Genomic DNA, 21,342 nt, shown 5'->3' with positions numbered 1-21,342 from the left:
AGGGTTCTCACAAACCAAAAGGTTTAAGAACCTGAAGGAAAAGAAGACGATATTGTACTGTACTTATAATCAATAAATAAATAAATAATAAATAATTGCGGATGTCTATGGGCAGCGGTCGCGTTCCATTTCGGTGGATTCAGGTGGCCGCTTGCTCGTTTGCCGCCTTATATTATAAAAAAAAATTCTTGAAGAACACAGGCTACTTACAATTTTTTTTAAAATACCGCGCGACGGAGTCGCGTTCGAAAGCTAGTTTTAAATATAAATAATGAACTCAAACTTGCCTTTTTATATAAGTTCAAGTAACGCTAAATATTATGGTTACATGAATTTTTTAACTGAAATATTCGAGACTACTGTTATCTGGTGAAATTTAGTTCAATAATTTAAGACAAAAAAAAACAATATAAAGAAAATAAAATAAAAAGTACTTCGAATGTAAATCTCAACTGCCCCCTGTATCATAAACTGAACCATGTAATAGTTTAGGGGAGGCTGAAAACCAGCGCAGCCTTCAGTGACAAGCTGGAGGCCGCATCAGCTGAGCCTTCTCCTTTTGGCCAAGAGGTTTTTGTCTTTTTTTTTTTAGTAATATGATTTGTGTTGTGTTCTTTTAATTTTTTTTTGGTCAATAAATGTTTTATTTTTTATTTATGTACATCTGTACTTATAAAAACCCCGTATTATTCCAGACAGTTCAAATGGAGAGGGAAGCTATGAAAAAGTTACAAAATGTCCGGAAAGATCATGATAAGAGAGTAACTGAGCTGAGCCGAGTGCAGCTGGACGACCGCAGGAAGGCGGAGCTGATCTCCCGCAACGAGGAGCTGGTGGAGCACGCGCGCATCGCTGTGCAGACCGCACTCGCCAACCAGGTCACATTTATATACGTCTATACTAATATAATAAAGCGTAAACACACACTTCTTTGTTGCCTAAGATGTCAGCAATTACAGCATATTTTTGAATAAGTCTTTTTTTAATAAAAAGCCCTACACTTATGTCACGCTTTAGGCTATATTTTCATGCCATTAAATGGATAAAAACCCTAATGTGGGAAAAAGACCATACGTTGCTGCCTACACCAAGGAAGCAAGATTGCCATATTGGTATTTTGACATTTGCAAATGAGAAATTGACAAATGCAAACAATAAATGTATAATTTTATGCGGATGAAGCCGCACGCGAACAGCTAGTTTTTAAAAAAAACACTTACGACATGACGCAGGCTATATATTTTCCCGCTACTATACTTAGGGTGTAAATAATATGGAAAAAATTGTCATGAGAGAAAGGGACAAAAACTACAAGCCAATAGCAGCAAGGTTACCATGGTAACTGTAATGGTTTATATAATCATTTGTATTTTTAATTTAATAGGCAATATGCATATGACGCCAAAATGTATCAAAGGTTTTTTTAAGTATACTTTATTACTATAAAAACATTCCTGCAAAATTTTTTTAAATATAATGTGATTTAGTGGCAAAATTTAATCATTAAAAAGTGTCTTTTTTCAAATTCCCTCGCTAAGTTCTAAAACGCACACTATTGGTCGAAGCAAGTTGGCATCTAATATGGCGTCGGTGTTGTCAATACACAGTTCATTTACGTTAGTTTATACAGAAATACACTCTTGAAGTATTTTACTGTAAACACGATATCAAAACCAACTTTAAAATAAAAAATTAATGAATAGAATTATTAATTACCATTTATTTGTACCAGGAATAATAAAAATGAATCGATTTTTGACTTTTTGACCTTGAGAAGCAATGAGATACTTTGTTGTTTTTTACATCGGAGTAACATACATGCATATTCCCTATTAATATTTTTACCTATTTATTTTCAGATGTCATGGGATAATATTGACTTATTAATAAAAACGGCACAAGAAAACAAAGATCCCATAGCTTGTATTATAAAACATCTCAAACTGAACACCAATCACATCACCTTGCTGCTCTCGGACCCTTATGATGATGAAAGTGATGATGGTGAAGAGCTTGATTTGAAACCGATGCTCGTCGATATTGACTTATCTTTAACAGCATTTGCTAACGCTAGAAGGTACTCTTATATTAATAAAAGTTTTCTAGTTTTATATGGAACGGATAAACTCAAAAACTATTTTATTAAAATTTTTTACCATTAAAAACTCCTTAAAGCTATGATTATTAACAGATTTTTTAAATTTCTAGTCTATACTAATATTGTAAAGATGTAAGATTTGTGTTTTTGTATGTATTGAAATAACTCAAAAACTACTGGACAGATTTCAAAAATTCTTTCGCCATTAAGCTACATTATTATAAGCTATGTTTATTGTCAGAATTTTTGTAATTCCACACAAGGGTCTATACTAATATTATAAAGATCAATGTTTTGTATTTTCATAAATACTGTAATAACTCAAAAACTACTGGAAATTTTCAAAAATTCACCATTATAAAGCTTTAATATCAGAGAGTGACGTAGACTAAGTGTTTTATTATTTTTTTAATTTCACACGAGCGAAGTCGCGAGCGACAGATAGCATGTTGTAAATAAAATAAAAAAAAAGTGTAAATCGTGAAAATCATGAAATATGAACAATAGGTACTACGATCAGAAACGAAATGCAGCAAAGAAGCAACAGAAGACAATAGAGTCTGCCGACAAGGCGCTGAAGAGTGCGGAGAGGAAGACCAAGCAGACCCTCAAGGAGGTGCAGACCATCAGCAGCATCAGCAAAGCGCGCAAGACTTACTGGTTCGAGAAGTTCTACTGGTTCATCTCCTCGGATAATTATCTGGTAAGTAAGGGGCGACTTAAATTCGCCAAAATAGCGAAACAAATACAACCATAACGCACGCATTAGTATGTGCATTTCCCAATAGATAAAATTTCTTTTAATAGACTATTCCTAATGGAAAACTTGATTGAAATTTATTCTTTTTTCTATTCAAAAAGTGATTTATTCTTTCCTCTGTCTGTTAATAGTGAAAATCGCTGGTCTTTTTAACTTGTATCAGTTTAAACTTTTGTATGTAATAAGTACCCATTCACCCTTCAAATGTTCAAATGGATGGATACTAGACGTTTAGACTGTCCAGAAGACACTGTAGAAGAATAGACACATTAAAAAGCCATTAATAAAGAGGTATACGTTCAGGTGATAGCCGGCCGCGACCAGCAGCAGAACGAGCTGCTGGTGAAGCGCCACCTGCGCGCCGGCGACCTGTACGTGCACGCCGACCTCAGCGGAGCCTCCTCCGTGCTGGTGAAGGCGGCCGGCAGGGCGCCGCCCCCGCCCAGGACTCTCGCTGAGGCGGGGCAGGCCGCTGTCGGCTACAGGTATACCCCCCCCCCTAGGATGTGGATAGATAGATGTCACTTCAACTTCTGAAAAGCCGGCTTGTTTCATGTAATACCACGACCACATAAAAGACAGCCGTGAATTATTCCAAGTACAGTCTGATATGTGCATGCCGGAGGCCTAGTGTCCCTTTCCCTTTCCACCCTTTTCTTAATTGGAAAGGATGGGAAGGTTAAGTGGACTTGATGAAGGAACAGGAAGGGGAATATCCTCTTTAATTAATTTATTAAATCGACGGAGACGCACTCCGTCGATTTAATTTTCGCCATTTTGGCGAATTTGGGTTATGATTTCTCATTATTTCACTATACATATTAATCAAACTATCCTGTTACTATTTGGTTACTATCGTATGTACAAAAATCTATCACAGTTACGTGAAAATAGTAATAAGAGTAAATGCAGTTGGTCCTTGGAGCCGGATGTAGAGTGCGTGTGTCGCGTGCAGCGTGGCGTGGGAGGCGAAGGTGCTGACGCGCGCGTGGTGGGTGCAGGCGCAGCAGGTGTCGAAGTCGGCGCCCACGGGCGAGTACCTCTCCACCGGCTCCTTCATGATCCGCGGCAAGAAGAACTACCTGCTGCCGGACCAGCTGCAGTTCGGCTTCAGCTTCATGTTCAGGGTCGGTAAATAAAATAACTGAATGCATATGATGTGTTTCCTAGTTTTAACAACGTTCCCAAACTTTTGTCGTCCTAGTTTTAGATTTTTACTCTTTCTGTTAACGCTCTATTTTTTTGTGCTGTCAGGGGGGGGGGGTTGTAATAGAAATTAATGTTGTTTCGTACATTTTTAAACTTTTAGTGGTTTACAAACGATGTTGCTTTAGAGTGACCCTTTTTTATACGAAACAGTTATTTTTTCGTTTTTTTCATTTACATCTCACGAACCCCCAATTTCCTATAAACCCCAGGGGGTCCTTGACCAATTTTAGAATCACTAGTTTAGTTTATAACAATAACTTTTTATAATAATTTTCCTAATAGCTTGAAGATAGCTGTATAGAGCGACACAGAGACGAGCGTAAAGTTATATTGGCTGATGAGGCGTCTGACGTCACCTCTGACGTCACACAGGACCAAGACGAGGAGATCATCGTCTCTGATGATGGTAACTTTTATACAAATAATATGTTTTTAATAGCATATTCATACTTTAAACATAGAGAGATTCAAAAAATATGGAGAGAGGAATTTTTCACATGATCCTTACTAACGCCATCTATTGATTGCTTAAAAACCACAAATATAATTAACTAGCTTTCGTCCGCGATTCCATCCGCGTGGAATTAAAAAAACGAAAATGGGTAGTCTAATGTGTTCCTCCAGGGTATCTATAACATTATACAAACATCTATACAAAGTAAAAACAATAAGTACCCTTTCGGTCGTGTAATATAATGAGTACAAATGCAGCGAAACAAACTTTGGGAACAACAACATAATACACCTAAAACCATACCATATTTGCAACTAAACACTTTATAACACAAAAACAACAAAACGAAACAAAAAAAATATATCCTCTACATGTATGACAAATTTTAACAATATCCGTTATTTAGTTTAGCCTACAGACTCTAACAAACATCCATCCATCTAAACTTTATATTTATAATATTAGTAAGATATTGAAATTAATTGCCAATATGTGTAAATAATAATATTATTTTTTTTTAAATATTGCAACACTGTTTAGTTTAATTTATAATAAAAGATGGCGCTTATTAATAATTTTATGACTTGACAACTAACATAGTACCTTTCAGAGAAGTTACCAGTGAAATTTTTTTTTCTCTGTCTTGTCTTAAATGTCTGTTTACATTATATCTTCAGATGAACCTTCCGATGAAGATAAGAAGGTAGACAGACTGGAATCCATAACAGAAGAGACGACGCAGATCAAGATAGAAGATGCTCCAGAGAAAGAGACAGCGAGCAGAGAAGAGACGGCAGATGTAGAGAGCAGTGATGACTCTGATAGCGGAGTATTGCATACACATATTAAGGTTTGTTTTTATTAATAAAATAAATTTAAAACGCTAAGATTTCCTTACATAACTTGTTAATTTTTATTTAAAAAATTGGACCACATTTTGAATACCTTTGGAATAAAGAAAAATTGAATAGGACCCTCCCTTGATTATCGGCTGAAGACGCCACTTTTTTTATTGAAGAGGGGTATTGCGTTTGTATGTTTATTGTACACAAGCTTTTGCCCGCGACTCCGTCCGCGTAGAATTAATAAAAACAAGAGTATCCTATGTGTTCTTCCAGACTATCCTCTACGTCTATGCCAAATTTCATCGAAATCCATTCAGCTGTGGCTACAAACTCTAACAAACATCCATCCATCTAAACTTTCGCATTTATAATATTAGTAAGAAGTAAGATTGTTACTTTGTATAAATGTTTGTAAATGTGTGACAAGAATGGATAAAGTTAAGAATATGGATATCAGAGGAAGTTTAAAAGTAGCGTCACTGGTGGAGAAGTTGAGAAGCAAAAGGTTAGCGTGGTATGGACATGTTATGCGACGAAATGAGGGACATAAACATGAAAGTGTTAACCCTTAAATGCATGATTTTTTATTTAATTATGAAATAAATATTTCAGTATAGGTTTTGAGTCACAGATTAAGGGAAAAATAATTTAAAAAAAATCTTGTTTTCAATAAAAACTATACTTTAGTTTGTAGACTTTTGGAAACAAGCATTTAAGGGTTAAGAATGTGGATGGCTACAAAGGAAGAGGAAGTCCGAAGAAAGTATGGATGGATTGTGTGAAAGAGGTTATGTTTAAGAAAGGAGTGGTTTCAGAAATGACGGCTGATAGAGATGTATGGAGCAGCAACTGTGCCGACCCTCTATAAGGGATAAGGGCAAGTTGATGATGACTTTGTATTAATTACAATAAATAAATATTGTATATTTCAGGTGGACCACGGCACTGGAGAAGTTCATACAGAATCTAAAACAAGAACAATATCAGAAATGTCTGATCCAAGTGAGTTATATATTTTTAATTTTTTTTTTAATAACTTTATAATTCTTAAAAAAAATCTACATTGAAATTATTATAAATAGTAAAATTCAAAAACCCTTTATATTTTTTAAATAAACAATTTTAATATTCAAGGCGAAGATAAATTTTCTTTCCCCGCACTACCAAATAAATCAAAAAAGCCTCAGAAGAAGGAAAAGAAAGTACCAGAACCAAAGAAGGAAGAAAAGAAGGAAACATTGAAGAGGGGACAAAGAGGGAAACTAAAGAAGATGCAGAAGAAGTACAAGAACCAGGATGATGAGGACAGAGCTCTGATGATGGATATGCTACAAGTAATTTCTTTGTTTTTACACTCACAGTTGTTTAGCAGTCCCTTAGTGAATGTCTTTTAATATCCATACAGCTAATAAAATTGGACTAAAATTTGATTTATAAGTGGTTAACTCTAACCTTTTTAATTTCGTATAATCTATGATCATTTTCTCCACTGAATAAATCATTATTAACTTTAGAAGTGTGGATGGATATTTGCTAGTATTTATATATCTCCAAAAACAACAAAATTTGATAAAATTGGTCATACAAAGAACATCTGGTAGAACACATGTTTACTAAATTTTATTTAACTCCGTACGTAAAAATTCCAAGGCAAAATATAATGAATAAATTAAAATATATGTCGGTTTGAGTTAGCACGATATCAGAATTACTACTACTCGAGATCACATATGGGTAAAGTCGGATTCCAGAAATACATTCACAATGCTCCTCAGTCAGGATGTCATCGATCTACCAAGCTCATAACGTTCAAACAATGTTCTCGCAACGATCCCTATTTTCAGAATAATCTAAGTTCTCACGAAAGTCGCTTGGCGGCGCTCGTCTTCTAATTATGACTTAAATTCAAATTGATTTCTTTTTCTGATTGCGATATGTATGTTTTCAGTCGTCAAAAGAGTCGAAAGAATCAAAGAAGGCGCAGAAATCAGCCGCGAAGCCTTCAAAGAGCAAGTCCGCAGCTCGCATCCCGCAGCCCGCGCCGCTGCTGCTGGAGGCCGACTCCGAAGACGACCCTGACCCTGACGTGAGATATAGACCATACTTTTATATACTAAAGCAGCTATTCCGCGCGGCTAAGTCCGCGTCAAATTAAAAAATAGTAAAATACATAGATTTAACCTATATTACACTAGATAATGCCATTCTAATGGTGAAAGAAATTTAAATAACGACCCAGTAGTTTTTAACGTAAATCAAATATATATAAAAACGCATTTTTCTCCTCTTTATAATTATATAGTATCTCTAAAATGGATTGCAATTCCGCGCTCACGAATTCGCGGGCCACAACTAGTGTTTAATAATTCTTTCTGATAATAAAGTTTAACGTAGAATATATTTGTGTTACCTAGCAGGTGGGGGGTGCGGGGGGTGCTGGTGGTGTGGAGGCGGAGGCGGCGGAGGCGGAGGTGGCGCTGCTGGCGCAGCTGACGGGCTGCCCGCACGCGGAGGACGAGCTGCTGTTCGCGGTGCCGGTCGTCGCGCCATACTCCGCGCTTGTTAACTACAAGTCAGTCACAAAAAACCTCTATAAATTAACAGACAGGAATGTGGTATTTTCATCATCTGCCCTTCTCCCTACGGAGGGTCAGCTCATTATTTGCTCTTCCATACATCTTTATTATTCATCATATCTGAATACACTCTTAAGTATGTCCTATTTCACATAATACATACTGTCTTCGGTCTGCCTTTATCTTTATAGCTAACCACTTTCAATTTAAATATTTTATGTCATTATAAATGTGGTATTTCATGCTTATTTTTCGCCGTCTTGGCGTTGACGATTCCTGTTTATGTTGGTGACATCAACACACGCGTTTTAGTCAAAAAGATACAAAAGCTGTCATTTCGTAGCAAAGACTAAAATAAGTGTTAACACAACAATTTGGTCCTAATTGTTACAAAATAAAAACTACCCTGCAGTTTTACTTCAAAAAAGGGTATTAAAATCGGGTTTCTAAAGATAATTTCAATTTCTCAGATACAAAGTGAAGCTAACTCCGGGCACGAGCAAGCGCGGCAAAGCTGCCAAGACCGCGGTGCAAGTGTTCCTGAGGGACAAGACCTCCTCCGCGCGGGAGAAGGACCTCCTCAAGGCCGTCAAGGAGGAGAACATCGCCAGGAACTTCCCCGGAAAAGTCAAACTGTCCGCCCCACAGCTTCACAAACACAAGAAATAGACCTTATTCGTGTTCAATAAAGTTTCATTTAAAACAATCGCAGTTTTATTTCTCAAATGTTTGTACGTGAATCGAACCTAAACAAAGAGATTCAACAATTTATAGAGCCGACAATTAAAAAAATATATAGATTAAGCATAATGAAAAAATGTTTTTCACTGGTACTGCCTCTGAAATAGTACCTTATCAGTTGTCTATGCCACCTCGCCATTTTTAATTATAATGTCGATTAGACATTAAATATGATTTTTTAAAATGGATTACAAAATTTACTCTGGTTTTAGTAAAACGAAAAATTGTTATGGTACTTTTATATTACAATTAAAAATAACTATCTTTAAACGTAATCAACATGTAAATTGTCGTAGAATGTAAAATAACATGAAAGAGTCTAGTCTTCTTCTTCTTCCTCTTCCTCGGGGAAGCCCTCCCCTTCCCCTGGTAACTCTTGCGGGGGCGGGGGCGGCAGGTGCGCGATGCGGTACGCCTAAACAGAACAATAAATTATTTTTTTGATAATTCGATTACATGTAAATTAAAATTAAAATGTAAATAAAAATTTCAATAAATCATATAGTTATACGAGAAGTCGCAGTCGTATTTATCAGTATTACGAAAATAATCGTACCTCCTCATCAGCGAATGTGGGATCAGCCATCTCCATGACCTCCGGCCCTATGATGTACTCCGTCTGCGGCCGCGGCAGCTGCAGCGGGGAGAAGTTGGGCATCTGCGTCTTCAGCCCCCACCCCACGTACAAGCACTCCGACCTCCTGCACACCAACACCATATAACATTTAAGTTACTGAATTTTCACTTGACCTTTTGTTTTTAAACATCATAAAGTATGTAATTGTGTGCCACAAAAACATTTTAAATTTTATAGTCTATAATCAAAGACTAAGCGATTTTTGTTTTTCCTCAAATTAATAATCTGGCAACAAATAACGAAAGCATACTTCTTGCGGGGGATTCCCCGAAGTTCATCTGTATGTGGCAACGAATCTGTAGCTACCACAAAAGTGAAGAAGTTAAATCTAGGTCAGTTTACTCACTTGCCATCATTAGCGTATGCGACGGCGCCGGGCCACAGCTTGCTGCGCACCAGCGCCAGCGCGCGCGAGCTCACTAGCGTCGTGCTGACGTGCGCACTCCACGCCGGCGCGCCGCACACTGCCGCGTCACCAGACACCGTGCTGAACAGCGCTGGACCCGTCTCCGGCTCCACCAGCGGCAAGTTCTCGTCTTCTTCCTCTTCACCCTCATCCTAAGCATCAGCAGTAACTCTTGGATCTTCCCACACTATACTATACTACTATCTTCAAAATTGATCTGTCAGTCATCATTCATTCAATTTTAGCGAATTCATCTACCGAGGAATATCCCTATATCTAAGTCTATCAATGTCACCATCATCTCAGCGCGAGGGTTCCACCAGATAGTCCTGCCCTGCGGCAGGATGTGACGGCCGTGGTGCACCCAGTAGCCCAGCGAGGGGTCCACCAGATCCTTGATCGTGTGCCCCTGGTAGAACGGGTTCAGGTTGTAGTTCATATCTGAAATAAAACACTCATTTTTCATAATACTTCGTATCATCGTGTGTTTTACGAAGGACTATGAAAAATTAGTGATGTATTTGACCTCCCGCTTCCTCCATGTCGACGTCCTCCTCCTCCTCCCCGGAGCCGAAGGTATAAAAGCCCTGCGGCGAGATGGACGTAGCGGCCGCGATGCGGGCGATCTGCGCGCGCAGGAAGTGACGCTCTGTGCCCTCGAATGGCGGGAAACTCAATATCTGCATGTGTGTTAACATAAATACAAAAATTTCAACTATCATTCTAAGTGATCATGCTTCGCTACCCCTTCTTAAATAAGAACCTCTGCATCGAGATCCCCAGTCATGACGCGCACGTTGAGGCGCGCGACGCGCACGTGCTGCGGCGTGATGTCGGGGAGACACACCCAGGGCGCGCCCAGCGACGTGCACACCCAGTACACCTGCAAGACATCAGATCGACTCGGTTGCGATTCGGATCATATGAACCAGTCGCGATGTAACAAGCGTGGCTGTTTGCGATCATCAATGAATACTTATTGGTTGTTAGTGTTTAGTGGCCATATGTGTCAATTAGCTGTGAATTTTCTTTATGAGAAAGAAGAAGTGATAGGAAATATGAAAGACATACAATACACATATTCATAATTTATTTTAAAAGCACCTTCTTGTTAACGCCTTGGCCAGGTCTTTCCACAGGTATGGGTGGCTCCGGTGTCCACGTGGACACAGGCAGTGGCGGCAGCTTGGGGGGCATCAGCTCCTTCGTTTTCGGCTCCCGTTCCTCCCCTTCACCAACTAATGGAAAACTAGTAATGCTACGATAAATGAGAACTTACCATATAGATTCCCATTTTTTGTGTTGCTCATTCCCCCCCTTTTTACTCTTTATCTTGATTAACACTGAGAATTAAAACAAATAACTAGTTGATACGGCTTTCTTGATACATACGTATCTCTTTTCGTTGCTCAGCTTCGTTGTCCGGTTCTTCAGGCTGTCCCTCCCCTTCACCTTCCCCAGGCATGTCCTTCATGTCGAACTCCTAGACAAATATGTTTTTTTTAAAGGACCAATAGATAAACGCATTGGACTAGTCATTTTATAATACAAACTCTGATCCTGCGGTCCAGCTCCTCTATTGTAAGGTCTGTCTCAGCCACGTAGTAATCTGCATTAGTGCCGAAAATCTTACCGAAAAATCTAAATCAGAAATACTACAATATACCACCATACTTAATACTATAAAGAACTCATAAACGAGATTTTTTAAATCTCTCTCAACCGTAATTAAAATTGAAATGTTAATTCCGTAATTTTTTGATATCGTTACGGTAAAATTTAACGACATTAGGTATTTTTAATGTGAATGTACCGAACCTGACAGTAGCGACGGGTTCTTTTATCGTCAACATGTTCAAAGCGATGTAGAGAGCATAGCATTCGCTTTCTGGCAACCCATAGCCACACTGAAAAATTAAACTCAGATACATAAATACCGAAAAATGTAATTAAATAAAAAATTTAAATATAAACTTGCCTGTCTGAAGTAATAATTATGATCGATTACGTCGGAAATTCTCGGCTTAGTAGATTCCTCCTCTAAGTCCAACTCTTGCTCCTCTTCTCCTGCCTCCTCCATTTTCTGCGACTTACTGGCGACTAACTATACAATAAAAAGATGTAGTAATCGTATTATATCAATAATCACATAGTTTCTATAAATAAATATAATACAATGGAATCGAACCTTAAACATATCATCCATCTTTCTCATAAGTTCTAGCTGTGGGGGCGTCAGGTATACATCATTAAGAAGATCAAAATTAGGCCGCATTTTCTCTTCTTTAACCTCCCACGAGAATTGCTCGAAGTTATCGACCACATCAGGTGGCTTATGGGTCAGAATTTTTTGTACCATATCTACCAAGTGATCGTACCTGGCAAAATAAAACATTGCCTAAAGACCTATACTTTTGTCGGAAATAATAGAAGTTTTTGGAACAGTAAGCCCTGATTTAAATATTTAACTTACAAACTATCTCCAGTTGCAGCACTTTGTTGTTTTAAAAAGTTTTTTGCTTTTATTAGGTCACTGTTCAAATCTGGCATTACATTTTCAGTAGCCGCTATGATCTCTGGCTCCAGTAAAAATGTTTTGGACATTTTTACTATGAAATACTTGTAAGAACTATTTAATTACAGAATAAAGACTTAGGAAAAATAAGTTAAATTGACTATTTTGGGACAAATTCAAAGAAAACGGTCCATTGAATATTCACGTCAACTAATGACATGAGAAAATCAGAAACGGAAATAAAATGTGACTTTAAAACCTCACCACGACGACCACATCTGTATACAATACTGGTATACGAGCCGAGTAATAAAACAAAAATCTAATTGAATAGTACTTTGAATTAATGCGAATAAAACAGATTGTTATAATGGCTAATATTTTTTTTTCTTGGACAGTTGGCTATGAGTTTCGTGCCTTTGACAAACCACTATAATGTTTTTATAGTTGACATTGACAGTTCGGTTGACAGCTGACAGCTCCATTGCGGTTTCATAACATCGCCAAATTTTTTTATTTTAAAATAAAATTAAATAAAACTACTTTTCAATTTGAACCATGCATAAATGTTTAATGTGCCACAGAAATTCTATTTCGTAAAATTAAGACATGCTTACACATAACCTGTAAATACCAAAACAAAACAAATAAAAAATCCGCTATGGCTGTTCGATTTGATGCAGCCGCTTATAATTTTCGAAAGAAATGCCCTTACGTGAGAAAAGACTTGCTTCGGTGGTTTCCAGGTCATATGAATAAGGGCTTAAAGCAAATGCAACGAAAACTTTCCTCAGTTGACTGTGTTATTGAAGTTCACGATGCTAGGATACCGTTTACCGGTCGTAATCCCGTGTTCACGGAAACTATGATAGGAACAAAACCTCACATTCTTGTATTAAACAAGAGAGATCTGACAATAACTACTTTACTGCCTAAAATTGCTGACCAATTAAAGTCTGAACAAAATATGCAGAATGTAGTGTTTACAAACAGCAAAGACCAGCATTGTCGTGGTCTTAAGACTCTAAAACCTCTTATGGTTGATTTAATTAAGAATTCTAATAGATATAACCGAAGTGAAGAGTTAGATTACAATGTTATGATAATAGGTGTGCCTAATGTTGGTAAATCATCATTAATAAATATGTTGCGGTCAAAAAACATGAGGATCCGACACGTGCTGCCGGTGGGGGCTGTGGCGGGAGTCACGCGCAGCCTCATGACTAAAATGAGAATAAATGATGACCCAAAGATATTTATGTTTGACACACCAGGTTTGTATTTTGTTATCTCTACTTATGATTTATTCCTCATTTATAGGTTGCCAGTAGTCTACGAAAACTGCGCTTAAAACTTGTAACAATATAAAAAATAACTGGAACCAGTGAGCTCATACAGTCCTTGCCTAAATTATTCTCTAGTTGTATTGACTAATTTTAAACCAGAATACAAAACATTTTCTAAACATTTTTTTTCTGACTACCTTGAATAATATTCATAAAACATATCCCATTTTGAAGCATAAACTTTTTTAGATAAATTGATTAACATTTTTTAATTATGTTTGTCCTTACAGGCATATTGGAGCCATCAGTGACTGATATCGAGATGGGCTTGAAGCTAGCGCTTTGTGCATCACTCCAGGACCACCTGGTAGGCGAGGAGACCATCGCAGACTACTTGCTGTACTGGTTGAACAGTCATTCCAAGTTTAAATATGTAGACTACATGGGACTGGAGGAACCTAGTGATGAAATACAAAAGGTTGGTTATCAATAATTTCTCATATTTTGATAATACTGTACTATATTGAAATAATTTTTTTTACACTTTTTTAAAATTGTTAATGTCTCAAATTCTGCCATGTAACAATGTGTTTTTCAATTTTCAAATGAATATATCCAACATTATATGGTAAAGAAAACATTGTGAACAATCTAAACATATAGTGAAAAAAATTCAAAGAAATATGTGTAGCCAACCCACAATGAACCAGCATAGACTATGGCCTAGTAACCGCTAACTTAGTGTAGGCTGAGAGCCCCTCAGTGGGTTCTTATCATGAGCTAGATGACTTAAAAAATCAACAATTTTTTTTCTTTGTTATTTCAATTAGAACTTACTTACCCATTTTACCACAGATTATAATAATTACAGGTGTTAATATCAGGTGCAATAAAATACAATCGTATCAGAAGAGTGAGAGATTTTGACGGCACAATAAGAGATGTGCCTGACTTGCTGGAATCAGCCAGAGCTATGATAAAAGCCTTCAGGATGGGGGAACTGGGGAGGATATTCCTTGACATAGATGTATTGAAATTCAAACATAAACATGAAGTACAAGAAGAGGATTCCGGCTAGTTGATGAACACTTAAAGTGAAAGTTGAATTTTTTTTTAATGTACAGTCAGCTACTAAATATGTATACATTTTAAAAGCTGATTGTACATGCAAAACTAATTTATAGAACAACCAGATGTGATGGACTGATGGGGTATTTTATTGTGTTTAAATATATCAAAGCTGGAACCAGTCAACAGTTTATTCTTATAAATCACTTGTTTATTACAGTGATTGAATGATTTGAAGCTGGTTTTTTAATGTCAATGGTTTAGAAAGATTTCCTACACTTGTTATGTATGTTTTGTAAATAATGTACAGTATTAGATTGTAATTGTGCTTTAAGATAGAAATTTCCTGAATTAAAATATTAAATGGAAATCGAAACTTATTGTTTTATTAAACAACTTCTTGATTCTACCAAAGGGTGTTTGGTGCGAAGTCAGTAGATTTTACACGAGCGAATTATTGTCTAATTAATTGATTACGGTCTCTTACGAAACATAACAATCGTTTCGACGTTAATTTGAATTGCATCAAGTGATTTCCGTAATTTATTCAAGTTGGTTACAAATAATTAACAAATGAGGTTTAAATGTAAGCATTTGTAAATTATGAAACCTGCTTGGTCATTCTTGAATACCAAGTTAAAAAGAAATAAAACGCAAATGAAGTACGTCACAATGACATGCGATTAAAAAATCACAACCAAAAAAAAAATCGTAAATGGACACAATATAAATCTGAAACAATAAAATTGAAACATGCATCCTTAGAAAAGCTGTAACGGAACGGAACGATCGCAGCAAACTAGTTGGCGGTGTTTATGATGAATCCACTAGATTATCTGTTCACTTTCGTCGACGCGATACAAAACCTGCGATGGCTGATTGAGGCGGCCGTCGACGCCTACCCCGTCGCCAAGCTATCGAGGATCCACACCACGTGATGCCCGCACACCCCTACACCCCATGGACGACACGGCCGCGGACGAAGACCCCACACGCACGGACCCCGAGCCAGAGAGCTCCACCGACTGCCTCACATCCGAGTACGTGACTGACAAGCTGAGCCTGCCCAGCTCCTCCTGCAGCTCGGACACATGGCTGACGAGCAGCTGGTGCGAGCGGCCTAGCGCCAGCGAGTGCAGCAAGGACGCCTCCATTTCCTACGAGCCGCATTCCACTCCCTACAACTTGTCCTCCCCCGCTAGAAGCTGCGTTGTCAACATGATAACCTTGTACGACTCCTCCATCCCAGCCTTCGCTAGCAAAACGTACTCGCCCAGGAATAGAAGGCGTTTTGATTGTAATTCATCGTGTACTGTAGGTTCGTGTACTTGTGCGAGTCTGGCCTCGGACGTGTTCAGTAAAGTCGGTAAGCGGTCGTCGTGGTCGCCCTCCTCCCGCGACAGCAGCTCGGACGCGTACCCCAGCTCTGGGGAGAGCTCCCTCTACAGCGCAAGCACCACGGTGAGCCCGGACGTGAGCCACAAGATGCCGTGTATGCTCAGTCGCAGCTCGACGGTACCGTCGAGCGGACGTGCGAGCGCGACGCGAAGGCCGAAGCGCGCCGCCACCTGCGTCCCGCACTGGATGTTCGTCAAGAGAAAGATAATGCGGATGCTGAACGTTCCGAAATTTATTAATTTTAACATACGTAAAAATAATTTTCAACAGGAAGTTTGTTAAGGACAAAATAAAACATTTTCATTGTACTAGTAACTTTTATTGCGTTATTCCTCGTGTAAAAATATATTTCCAGACATTTTTCCTATCATTACAAGTGTTTCGTTAGATTTGGCCGCATAGGGGACTTTGAGATACAAAATGATAAGAATTGTAGATAAATGGACGTCTTAAGCGTATCTTTGTTTTTCTTAAGTTTATCTACAAGTACATTGATAACAAAAGAAAGGTAAAATATATAAAAAAAAACAATCCATCATAGCCTTGAACGTGTATTGACTTGAACTAGTTTTTTGAAAGTTCCGATTAAATTATTTTCTATATTGCATATTTCATGAGCGTTCAAAACGCATTATTTGTTAAATACAACCTTTGGTTCTAGTTTTTTAATTAATACAACCTTACACATTTGCCCACTGTCAGTTTTATACTTTCTTTCATAATAAAAATAATATAAACTATTTGAGCGTACAACCGTAATTAAAAATACTGAAAACTAAACTATACACTTATATTAAATCACAACGGTTCACAATTAAAGAGTATTTGAAACTGTATTTAAACATTTAAACTTTAGTGTCATGTTCAATTCAATCCCTATAAACGGCCAAAATATTTCACTGGCGGTGAAACAATTCCACATATTTTAACATATAATAAAGTAGATTATATAAAATTTAAACGCAACAAATGCACGAAATAAAGAAATAGAATTTAGTTTCCCGTAAATTTCCAGTAAAACACGTTTTTATAATAATATTCAAACAGAAAATCGCGGTTAAAATTCATAACCTAACAACTGACATTTCCCGCCAAAAAATGTCATATTTTTAAACTTTTTTTTCTCTATAGTTTACTGGCAGTTGCTTCGCACAGCCAATCATATAACAATACCTACTACTGTTTAGGAGCATCGCAGAGGCTAACAATATTTCCGTAATACTTTGGTTCAGTGAGTGCGTTCACCAATAATTCACCGAGGTTCCATTTGGACACGGCCCTGCCCGGTGACTTTTCAGGATTCAATTGAATTATGACCTCGCAACTCGGTTCCTCTGAAAATAATAAAGTTTAAAAAAATAACAATAAACAGTCAAACACGTGGCTGTATACCTCAGCATTTTTGATCAAAGTTAAAAAAAAAATACCTGCGACCTATATTTACCGAAAAAAATTCGTTACGTAAATCGACTATTATCAAATAAAATTGTTTACAGGGCAATTTATTCCCTATTAACCTTTCCGTCACGAAGACATTCAAACGATATTTTACTAAGAAAAGCGAATACCAATACCAATACCAGGAATTCAATTACGTTTTTTTAGCATAATTCCAAGAACCGCTGTTATGGAATTCTTTCGTGATGAACATTACATTTTCGCGCCATATTTGGCTTCTGTTGAATGAAACTCGAAACTCTGTTCCAGTATTATTAAAACATTCCGTTACAAGATATTTCAATAACTCATAATATTATGACAAGACGAATAAATCTATAAACGTACTGGGACGAACCGGTTTTGATACTTTAAAATTAATGATACGTTTATCTAAAGGTTTTTTTTAACCCGTCGTAAAAAGTCCAGTCTTTAATCAACCAAGAACAATAAAATAAAATTAATTTGAATTAAATTGCAGACGTCATTACTAGTTATTTAGATTTATTGTAATAAGTACTATGTTTAATGGTGCAAGGTCCAAGGATGTTATAAGCTAACTCCGGCACGAGAAGTCCAAGCTAAATGAATGTTTAAATAACCATTTAAAGTATAACTACGGGATATAGTCTATTTCAATGAAGCTATGATAACTCACCCGATATATGTGGGGGGAAAACGGCGACCCAGTTCATGGATGTTTCCTTCAAGGCTTCATACATCCTTCTATGGTCATTGGTTAAATGCTGAAACTTTGGTGGTACTTTATCCGGCTCGTAAAATAGGAAAGCCGAAAGACAAGTACTAATAGTCTTCACATTCTTAGCTCTCATCGCTTCTAGAATGTTCCTCAGACCTTCGGAAAGGTCTGAAGTAGGATCAAGACAGCTGCGAGTGCCTAAGACGACTACAACTCCATCCATGCCCTCTACCGCGTTCGCGACTGAATCTGGTTCGAGGACATCGCCTTTAAAAATCTCTACTTTGTCTTTGAGGTTGTCCGTCAATTTTTTGGGGTCGCGAAGAAATGCTCGCACTTGTAAACCTGGTGACAAGATAAAAGAAAAATGGAAAAGGCATAAGGATCACTAGGAAGTTCGAATATGTAAAAGTACCATTTTTTTTTATTAGACCTAAACGCTAATCAGAATTATTATGAACTGTATAAATAAATCGATAAACGGATAAGGCAAACGAGGTGGGATAGACAGCTCGGTAAAGTACCCTCTGCCCTGCCCTCTGGGTCACGACCGGTATATTGTTAATAGAAATATAGGATGAATGTTCTCAGCTCCGCTCACAAGTCAATCATGGCCGACAAGTACGCATTCCAAAGGCGCGAGTGCATTCCTTCCGCTACAAATGTCGACCTAATCCGTACCGTCCGGCTATTCGAACACTTGGCCGGTTAATCCGTAATATCTACAGATTTCACTGATATGTTATATCTGTACGTGTGTCGACATTATGTTTACGATAATGGAAAATTGAAACGACGAAACATCAAAACTGTTTAATGCATTTTAAACTATTCCGTCACATCCAGTTACTTTTTTGATCTTTGTATAACGTGATGCAAAAACTGGTTACATGTATGAAGATAAAAGATTAATTAATATTATAAAGAGGAAAACTTTGTTTAATTGTAATGAAATAACTACTGGGCCGATTTCAAAAAGTTTTTAACCATAAAAAGGTACGTTGTCAGTGAGTACCATAGGCTATGTTTTATATAATTTCACGCGGACGGAGTCGCGGGCGAAAGCTAATAACTAATAAATCTATTAAATTTTTCACAGCTATTTTTTAGTCTAAAACGTTTAAGTAGCCTTGAGTTATTAATTGATGGTCAAAAAACGCCAACAAAAATAGGTTCTTTGTTGACAATTAAAATAGGCTACGTCATTTCCGTACCGAAGCTGAAGCATCTACTCAATATTTCCACTTGTGATTAAATTTTCCATTATAGATAGTGGTAGTATTTTTTGGCTGTGAATTCGTTCGTACTGAATAGAAAAAAACCACCTACTTCTTACTAATATAAATGAGAAAGTTTGGATGAATGTTTGGTAGAGTTTGGTACCCAAAACCGATAAACGGATCTTGATAAAATTCTGCATACATGTAGAACATAGAATGGAAGAATAATTTTCCCTGCCTTGTCCTACTCCCGTAGGATCGGCGCACCGGGTTTTCGACCTCCAAATAACTCTATCATCCGTCATCTCAGTCATCACTCCCTTCTTGATTATATCTCCTTTCACATGATCCATCCATCTCTTTCTAGGTCTACCTTTACCGGCGTATCTTTCCACATTCATAAATAACATCCTTCTTGTTACATGTAATTCATCCCGTCTCATAACATACCCACGCTAGCCTTTTGCTCCCTATTTTCTCAACCACTGCGACTACTCTCGAACTTACTGGACTGGATTGGAAGAATAGGCTAGCAATTAAGTTTTTTGTAAACCCGCACGGAGCCGCGAGAGAAAGCTAGTAATGATTATAATCTGTTACTCAGTAATAATATAACTTTCTTATGGAGATTACTTTAACCGTCCAGTTGTTACTGTCCTATGAAATATCCCAGTAATGATACAGTCAAACCAGTTTTATAACTACACTGTTACTATGCATAAAACATTGTAATAAAAGTTAATAAACAAGAAACAAACAGGAAAACAAGATCAAGTTTTTCTTTACAATGTATTTTTATTTACCATTTGATTATGATATTTAAGATGAGTATGTCAAGAGTTATTTATGCTTACTGTGTTTCTGATAGTTACTAGGTTTTATCATTTTATATACAAAGTATGCAATCACAATTATTTATTATATGAAGAGCCAAATGGACAAGGCCTAATCCATAAACCAGTATTAGGTGACCCTTACCCAGACGGCAACAAGGTGACACAAATGAATGACTTGCCTATTGTAAATGGGGAAGAGAAACTAAAAAGCATACAACCCTTTCTTATTAGGAGGTAGATTAAAAGATAAAAAGGCTGCACAAATAATTTAAATGAAATTGGTATTATCCATTACAGACAGACTTTTTTGTATTTTTATTGTAATATTGATTACAGGAATTGATTGTACTTAGATTATGAAGCTTCTTGAGATAAGATATCCGAGATATATCTTTAATAATAAAGGGAAGTATATTTACAAATATGAAATCATCACAATCATTTACAATTTTTTATAACCAACAATCATGTTAACTGAATTTTCTTTATTTTTTAACGTAACAAATTGGGCACATAACTTTCACGTAAAAGAATTTAATTAAAAAATTATTCATTTTGTATACTTTAAAACGAAAAAATCATAACTGTGAAATAAAAACATTAGTTGTTTTTATATTTAATGTTTTATGTAAGGTAGTTATGTAAAATATTTCAAAACTTACCTTTTTTCACTGCTGCTTCAACAGCGCAAAGGCCGGTCATGCCGGTAGATCCAAAAATTACAATTTTCTTCATTTCTGTGAAAGTATAATATGTTTCTGTATCACATTTATTTAAGTCGTTCTTGCACAAACCGTACGTAATAATGTAGAAAAGGAAATCGGAAAACTCTCGTAATATAAATTAAGTCGGTCTTACCGATTACGTCCTTCAATGAATCAGAACCAGAAGAACTAAAAGAAAACTGTCGTTGTTTTTAATTTAAACAAACTCCAAAACCTGTATAGGACAAATCAATATGTTATCACTTCAACGCTTAAATTATGTTACGCTTATTGCTGCCTTTGTAATATAGAATAACGTAAGTTATAAATCCAAAACTCGAATTGAAAAGCAAGAACGAGAATACTAGACGTGAGCGTTATTTCACGTCACTAGTTACAATCACCTGTGACGAGATATGTAACGGCGTCACTAGTTTCGAGTCAAATTGAAA

The 21,342-nt window shown here is 36.9% G+C and overlaps 4 protein-coding genes across 6 annotated transcripts in view; 2 read left to right on the top strand and 2 right to left on the bottom strand.

Moving 5' to 3' along the window:
• The window catches only part of LOC106101144 (nuclear export mediator factor NEMF homolog), a 15,858-nt gene extending 7,210 nt beyond the window's left edge, over positions 1 to 8,648 (top strand). For 2 of the 3 annotated variants that reach the window (XM_013280273.1, XM_013280272.1), the window contains exons 8-19: positions 696 to 878; positions 1,860 to 2,077; positions 2,606 to 2,801; positions 3,162 to 3,343; positions 3,814 to 3,985; positions 4,350 to 4,473; positions 5,199 to 5,371; positions 6,299 to 6,368; positions 6,501 to 6,700; positions 7,315 to 7,452; positions 7,781 to 7,938; positions 8,413 to 8,648. In XM_013280273.1, the coding sequence (XP_013135727.1) occupies positions 696 to 878; positions 1,860 to 2,077; positions 2,606 to 2,801; positions 3,162 to 3,343; positions 3,814 to 3,985; positions 4,350 to 4,473; positions 5,199 to 5,371; positions 6,299 to 6,368; positions 6,501 to 6,700; positions 7,315 to 7,452; positions 7,781 to 7,938; positions 8,413 to 8,611 (2,013 nt within the window). In that variant the 3' untranslated portion in view covers positions 8,612 to 8,648. The remainder of the gene's footprint in view (positions 1 to 695; positions 879 to 1,859; positions 2,078 to 2,605; positions 2,802 to 3,161; positions 3,344 to 3,813; positions 3,986 to 4,349; positions 4,474 to 5,198; positions 5,372 to 6,298; positions 6,369 to 6,500; positions 6,701 to 7,314; positions 7,453 to 7,780; positions 7,939 to 8,412) is intronic. The other variant, XM_013280274.1, reaches the window with a different exon arrangement.
• Positions 8,649 to 8,910: 262 nt separating this feature from the next.
• LOC106101001 (radial spoke head protein 6 homolog A) lies at positions 8,911 to 12,465 on the bottom strand. Its single transcript, XM_013280069.1, has 13 exons — positions 12,200 to 12,465; positions 11,915 to 12,104; positions 11,705 to 11,830; positions 11,545 to 11,633; positions 11,280 to 11,367; positions 11,119 to 11,209; positions 10,831 to 10,964; positions 10,490 to 10,609; positions 10,253 to 10,406; positions 10,022 to 10,167; positions 9,667 to 9,878; positions 9,240 to 9,384; positions 8,911 to 9,098 (listed from the first exon to the last, which is right to left on the bottom strand). Exons 1-13 carry the CDS (start codon positions 12,328 to 12,330, stop codon positions 9,003 to 9,005), a joined length of 1,722 nt encoding a protein of 573 aa, XP_013135523.1. The 5' UTR covers positions 12,331 to 12,465; the 3' UTR covers positions 8,911 to 9,002.
• Positions 12,466 to 12,706: 241 nt separating this feature from the next.
• On the top strand, positions 12,707 to 14,971 carry LOC106101149 (mitochondrial GTPase 1). Its single transcript, XM_013280279.1, has 3 exons — positions 12,707 to 13,515; positions 13,818 to 14,005; positions 14,399 to 14,971. The coding sequence occupies exons 1-3, from the start codon at positions 12,903 to 12,905 to the stop codon at positions 14,603 to 14,605; spliced, it is 1,008 nt and encodes a 335-aa protein (XP_013135733.1). The 5' UTR covers positions 12,707 to 12,902; the 3' UTR covers positions 14,606 to 14,971.
• Positions 14,972 to 16,299: 1,328 nt separating this feature from the next.
• Positions 16,300 to 21,252, bottom strand: LOC106101151 (flavin reductase (NADPH)). Its single transcript, XM_013280280.1, has 4 exons — positions 21,045 to 21,252; positions 20,849 to 20,923; positions 18,089 to 18,475; positions 16,300 to 17,327 (listed from the first exon to the last, which is right to left on the bottom strand). The coding sequence occupies exons 2-4, from the start codon at positions 20,919 to 20,921 to the stop codon at positions 17,170 to 17,172; spliced, it is 618 nt and encodes a 205-aa protein (XP_013135734.1). The 5' UTR covers positions 20,922 to 20,923; positions 21,045 to 21,252; the 3' UTR covers positions 16,300 to 17,169.
• Between the last annotated feature and the right edge of the window lie 90 nt (positions 21,253 to 21,342).

Source organism: Papilio polytes, unplaced genomic scaffold (assembly GCF_000836215.1).
Source record: "Papilio polytes unplaced genomic scaffold, Ppol_1.0 DF824024.1, whole genome shotgun sequence".
Lineage (NCBI taxonomy): Eukaryota > Metazoa > Arthropoda > Insecta > Lepidoptera > Papilionidae > Papilio > Papilio polytes.
This window is presented reverse-complemented; position numbering and strand designations above follow the sequence as displayed.